The sequence below is a fragment of the Corapipo altera genome, unplaced genomic scaffold (assembly GCF_003945725.1).
Source record: "Corapipo altera isolate COAL_440 unplaced genomic scaffold, ASM394572v1 22b, whole genome shotgun sequence".
NCBI lineage: Eukaryota > Metazoa > Chordata > Aves > Passeriformes > Pipridae > Corapipo > Corapipo altera.
The window spans coordinates 21570673-21577136 of NW_020884876.1; the positions used below are offsets into that span (position 1 = coordinate 21570673).

Genomic DNA, 6464 nt, shown 5'->3' on the forward strand with positions numbered 1-6464 from the left:
CCGCGGCCGCCAGCCCCGCCGCCGCCGCCATCGCGCTGCGCTCCGCCCCGGGGCGGCGCCGCCACCGCCCCGCACGGCCGCGCTTCTCCGTGCTTTCCGGGGTCAAGCGTCCCTACCCGGGGCGGCCGGCAGCTTGGGCCCACCCGCTTGGAAAATCAGGAGGATGGACTGCGGGGCAAGCGTCGAGCTCGAAGCCGCCTTTAGCACGTCCCGCCGCCACGCGTGGCCTCTCTTCGCAGGCTGCAGGCTCGGGGCGGAGGTGTCTGCGGGGCGGCTGGGCAGCCGGCACTGAGAAGGCTCCGCAGGCGTCCATCCCCGGGCTGGGAAGAGGGTCCTGCTTAGCCTCCGTCTTTCACGGAGAATGCAGAGGGCAAGGCCATGGAAAAGAAACCGCACTTCGTTAGGAGAGAGTTTCTTCCCAGAGAGGTGTCGTCCATCTCCTTGGCGTTACTCCTTGTGGCCGTCCTGCTCCTTAATGTCCTTCTCTACCTCTACCTCAACAAGTTTTACAACTCTTTGGGACACACCGAAACGGACCCCAGCCTCTGTCCTTTTGGGCACTTCAAACTGGGATCAGTGAAAAATTGTTCCCCGTGGCTTTCCTGCGAGGCTATAAATAGGGAAGTCAGGAAACTCAAATGTGTTGGTGAAGGTGCTGTGAAAAAGGTGAGTTTGGTTTTCCTATCTTCTCTCCTAGATAATGGGCTTTCACAGTTTGCTGGCTAATTAGTGCCCATACTGTTGTTTTGACTATCCTCACAGCAGCTAATTACTGTAGACATCCATCAGTAGCATATGGCTACTGATAAGGTGAACTGAACAGGTAGGAGAGCATGACCTGAGCCACCTCTCTGATACCAAATGACTTCCAGTTACACGAGCAAAATCAAAGAAATCAGTGAAGTGCTTATGGAGCATGGTACAATCATGGCAGAGTAAGACTGTCTGTTTGGGTGATGTGAAATAACTCACCTGCATTGCCCATTTCAGAGAAAACTTAGGAAATCGTGATATAATTATGACATCAGTAACGGCTTGCTGTGACAGGTACATGGCCCTACCTAAGGCTGACTGTGCCTGGTAACTGCAATTTGCAGTTGTGACTCAACATCATAGTCAGAGGTCAGCAGCACCTGGTAGCAGTTCATAGAAGAAGGCTCTCCACGTGTCTTACGTGTCTCTTGTGTGTTCTCAGGTCTTTCTTTCTGAGTGGAAGGAAAACAAAGTGGTCCTTTCACAGCTCACCAACTTGGAGCTGAAGGAGGACTTTCTCCATGGACTGAAGATGCTGAAAGCACTGCAGAGCAAGCATGTTGTCCGGCTGCTTGGCTACTGTGAGCAGCAGTTCACAATCCTCACTGAGTACCATCCTCTTGGCTCCCTGAGGGGTCTGAATGAAACTCTACACATTCCCAAATACAAGAGCATGAACACCTGGCATCACAGGTTGATGCTTGCTATAGACTATGTGAGTGTCATTCGTTACCTGCACAGCAGCCCTCTGGGCACCTTAGTGATGTGCGACTCGAATGACCTGGACAAGGTCCTCTCTCAGTATCTCCTGACAAGTGACTTTCACATCCTAGTGAATGATTTGGATGCTTTGCCTCTTGTGAACAGGAGTGCTGGCAGACTGGTGAAGTGCGGTCATCGGGAGCTCCAGGGTGAGTTTGTAGCTCCTGAGCAGCGTTGGCCCTACGGAGAAGATGTGCCATTCAAAGATGACCTCATGCCTCCTTATGATGAGAAAACAGACATCTGGAAAATCCCAGATGTCTCCAACTTTTTGTTGGGCCATGTTGAAGGAAGTGACATTGTACGACTGCATTTGTTTGACATCCATGCAGCATGTAAGAAGAAGGACCCGGTGGAACGACCTTCTGCCCGAGAGGTCTTAGACACCTACAGGAAAGTTTTAACTCTGCTTATTCGGGAGGCAGCCATGCCTGGTACTAGGGAAATGCTATAGTGAATCATGCAAACAACATACTGAAGTTGATGTCCTTTCTATTTATGTAGCTTACCTGAAGGGCAAAGCCTCTGTCCCCAGAACTGAGAAGAAAAGAACAACTGAACTTGTACCTTTTGATTAAAAAAAAATAAATCTACCCAATCCTAGAGCTATGCAAGCTTCCCATTGGTATGTTTAATCTATTATTGGAAGAGGAGGAGAGAGAGAAATGAAATTGTGTGGGTGCAGGGGAAATTTGTTCCTTAAGAAATAATAAGTACTCTTTTGAAACATTTACACAAAAAATATCTTGAAAATTACAGAAAAATAATAAAAAAAAAATTAGTCCACCTCAACTGGTTGGCAGAGGATGGGGGAGCAGAGACCATGGCATGCCCCCCACAAGCTTTGTGGCTTTGGCCCGTTTGTATCCACAAAGCTCTCATCCATTTTCCCATGGAGTAAAAACAGTGGTCACTCAGAAAGGAGTATCCCGGTTCACTTCAGATTTTGGTAAGCCCCAGTGCCAGAGCCCCAGTGGCAGTCTCTCCATGCTGGATGGGGAATAGGTTGTTTTTGGAGCCATATGGCCATTGCTCTGTGGTTCCTGTATCTCACACCAGCAAGCATGTGGCTACTTTTGTAAGCAAGCAGATGATGCAGATCCTGAAGAGTCTGCTTACAGACATATGCTCTTGGTTTTCAAGCCTTTGTCCCATTGTATTCTCAGATGGGCTCTTTAGAGACAAAGCTGTAAAACAGGAGTCTCTTGCTCTTTTTTAATCCAAAGAAGTCCTGAACACTTTGGAGGAGAGCTGAAGCGTATCTTTTTTTCATTCACTTATCCTTGCTGAGTGTCATCGTGACTCAATGGAAGGGAGGAGAACAAGGAACTGAAAGAGAATGTGACTTCCTTCCATAGAATTGAGCATTAAACACAAGGTTTGGAAAAGAAAAGCCCTGTATTCAGGCATACAACTCTATTTGGTGTGAATTCAAAGCACACTGAGCATAAAAAAAGACTGCTAAAAAGCAGCCTTGTTTGGTGTGTTAGGAAGAGGCTTGTGGTACCTGCATAAGTGTTACAGCCTGGTACCAACAGCTGGAGAGGAAGAATAATAATGCCTTAATCCAGCAGTAGGCTCAGTTTGATGGGACTGGGATCTGGGATGCAATTGTCCTCTTGGTGAAAAAACAGGAATAGTGTGATTCAGAAATGTGGACTCTACCTTTGCACACATGAGGAATTCCTGTGCTGTGGACGAGGTCTTTTAAGGATCTAAGGGCCTGAGACCACTTGTGTGTTTTGACTTGTAAGCAGAGAAGTACATGGTCCTTTCTGCTGAAGACTTCAGTTCTATTCTTTTCTGTGCTGCTGTTTCTCTTCACCTAAACAAGCCGTGTTATGACTGCACTGAGAACATGCAGTCAGTTCACATATATAATGTTCAAATCCTGGTACCAAAATTTTATTATAAATGGGAAAACTTTCCTGCAAATTAGTAAATTTGTACCTGATATCATACAATGCCATCGGGAGCCCTTTAAAGGCTGCTGATTATGGCTTCCCCTCTGGACAATCTGTTTCCTTAAATTAGCTGACTTTTGCCCTTTTTCACTTGTGCAGTCTTTCCTTGCAGCTTTCCTGCTCAGGTTGTCAGGAGGCAAATCTCAGAAGACAGCATCTCCAAAAGAGAGTAGCGATTTTGGATGGTTCGGGTTTGTTTTGAACTTTGACTCAAAACACCTAAAAGAAGCCTGGGGAAAAAGAATGCTCTATTTGTTGTAAATGCATCATCCAGCCCATGAACTCTTGAGTTGTAGCTATTAAGGCTAGAGTTCTACAGTTCCAGCATGAATCCAGGATGTGCAACAGCTGGAAGAGTGTCCTGTTACAGCTCCTCAAAGCCAGGGACCAAGCTTTGAAGGGCCAAGAGTCAAATCTTTTGCATGTTCCACCCACAATAACTTGTTACCTTTTGTTAGCTGTCATGTACACTTGAAAGGAAAATCAGCATCTGATGACTGTGAATAAACATCCCATTTGTTTGTTTATGAGAGTAGCAAGGACAGACAAGAAGAACCTACCAAGCTTCTTATGCTGCTCTCTCTCAGTTAAGACAAGCTTTTGTCAGGATTCTTTATCTGTTGTGTAGTGTTGCACCTTGCAAACAGCCATATTAGTTTCACAGAGTGAAAAAAGTGAGGACAGATTCTGCTGCTGAATAATCATCTTGCAGTGGAGATGACTCTCTCTGTTCCTGGATGAAATAATGACAAATGTTTTAAGAAAACATGTCTCCCTAAATATTCCCCCTGAGCAGTGGGTTCTCCACATGTCTCTTACCCATTCCCTCTCCTGTATGTTGTCCAGCATTGTATTTCATCAGGAATAAATTACATTTGTTCTGAATACAGCATTATGGAGCTGCAAAGTTTCTTTTTTTGGATGTTGGTTCTGTCTATGAGGAAACACTAGATGGCAGCATGAAGGTCAGTTTAGCTTTAGTTATTAGCAGTTGCAGCCTCTCATGCCCAAACATAGCCAGAATCTGCCCTTGAAGCCAGTATTTTCCTAGCAAACTTCCATAAAGATCTCATTGGGTTTGCATTAGTGAGTTTAAAGTAGCAAGACAGATAGACATAAGGGGTGTTATAAGAGCCACAGCTGCCAGTTGAAGGGCCTACCACCTCTAACTTGCTCATGGTATTTGTGTACTGTTTGCATGTCACCTCCTTCCAGTCTTTCAGTAAAATCAGACATTTGTACCTTATGCATCTTTCTGTCCTTCCCTGCTAATCCCTTCTGCAATCTCAAGATTGCATGAATCCAGTCCTTCCCACAGTTCCAGCTTCTGTTCCCTTAAAGGGAAGAGGCAAGGCCTCATGGAGAGGGGAGAAGGCAGGACGGCCCTGCATGCTGTTGTCTCCCCTCTTTCCAAGTCTCTTTTCTGGGCATTCCAGTTTTTACCACCAATGACAGCCTTTGATAAATATTTAGGGACTTTGCTGCCTCAGTATAAGCAGCTCTTGTATGTCTAGTGGAAAACATCAAAAGAGGAAGGGCAGGAAGAGGCCTGTTCACAGCTGGAAGCCTGCAAGCCCTTCTCTCCTCATCCACTCCCCAGCCAGCTCTAGACCAGTGTATATGACCTCCCCTGCTAAGACCACTGCCACAGCTCTGCCTAATCTCAACAACAGCTGATGGCTCTTATCTCAGGCTCAGATCAAGGGTCCCACATTCCCTGTTCTTCCCACAAAAGATACTTCTCTGGGGATGGTTATTGCCATACTTCCTTTTGTATCCCTGTTTTTCCATCCCAAAAGTCCAGTCAAAGAAGCTGCACAAGGATGCAAAAGGAGAAGGACAGCTACTGGTGCTTATCTCCTTCAGAAAACTCCAGAGGAGGTTCCCCAAACCACCCTAGGTGATCAGTGTGAAGGTAGATATGATCCCAGTCATTCCAGGGCTTTGGTTTGCTGCCATCACCAAGATAAAGGCCCTGGGTCTGGCCCCTCTCCAGGGACAGGACAACCGTTTTGCTGAGGTCAGTGCCTGTAACCACCTTGCCCTTCCCTTTTGGGCAATGCCTCCTCTGCCATCCCTGCAGCAATCCCACAGCACATCCTACCCACACTCACCCAACCAGCTGCTAGACAACGAATCAAAGCAGAAACCACCTCCCAGACTCAAGAAGTAGCACCTGGTTCCTGGACTGAACTCTCCTGGGACACTACTGTGCCAGCAGTAGAGGAGACAGGGAGACCTAGGGCATGCTAGCTGAGCCTGCTGACAGGCTGGCTGCTGGTGCCAACTGTGTCAGGGCACCTGGATCCACTGCTGGTATGGTATGCTCTATTCTTGGTCCAATGGTGTTGCCAGAAATAAATTCCCAGTGGATTTACCAATAAAGTTTAGCCTTTACCAGGTAGGTTACAGAATGGAAACCACCTGTCTCAGAGCAGAGTCCCACATTCAGTTCAAACCCACTGCTCCTGTCTCTTTCTTTTCAGAGTCATCCAAAGAACAGCACTCCCAAGGTTATTCTGTTTCCCTTTCCAAACCGCCTGCTGGCTGCATGCTTTCTAGGTGGGTCAAGTGTGATGTAGTATTTCCCGTTTTGTGCAGTGGGTTTCAGACTAAAAGCACTTCTATAACACTGAATCCCGTAAAGGTGAGCAGCCTACACGGCAACTCCTCTGTATGTTCGACACTATCAGAGGTAAAGAGTAGTGCATGAATATCCACACCAGCTGCTATATAGGTCAGGGGAAGTGCTGAGAAAATAAAATGGACACAATGTATTTAATTTGAACATTTGTTTGATTTTTTTTTTTTAAGGATACTTTGAAAATCTTTGTTACTCTGCATTTAATAGAGTGGTAACTTTTAAATGTAGCAGAAATTTAGACTACCACACAAACTTTTTGAAGTTCTGTCACAAGCTCTAAAATAATATTTTCCTTTGGTGCCACATAAACAAAACATCAGATCATTATCTCTGTGAAACAG

At 46.2% G+C, this 6464-nt stretch overlaps 1 protein-coding gene across 1 annotated transcript; it reads left to right on the forward strand.

Moving 5' to 3' along the window:
* Positions 1-86: 86 nt before the first annotated feature.
* POMK (protein-O-mannose kinase) lies at positions 87-4364 on the forward strand. Its single transcript, XM_027636227.1, has 2 exons — positions 87-666; positions 1196-4364. Exons 1-2 carry the CDS (start codon positions 379-381, stop codon positions 1967-1969), a joined length of 1062 nt encoding a protein of 353 aa, XP_027492028.1. The 5' UTR covers positions 87-378; the 3' UTR covers positions 1970-4364.
* Positions 4365-6464: the final 2100 nt, after the last annotated feature.

Bases quoted from the DNA above. Each gene is read 5' to 3' on its own strand.
- POMK (XM_027636227.1), top strand. From the start codon at position 379: ATGGAAAAGAAACCGCACTTCGTTAGGAGAGAGTTTCTTCCCAGAGAG. The intron at 667-1,195 runs GTGAGTTTGGTT...GTGTGTTCTCAG, and splicing joins GTGAAGGTGCTGTGAAAAAG to GTCTTTCTTTCTGAGTGGAA.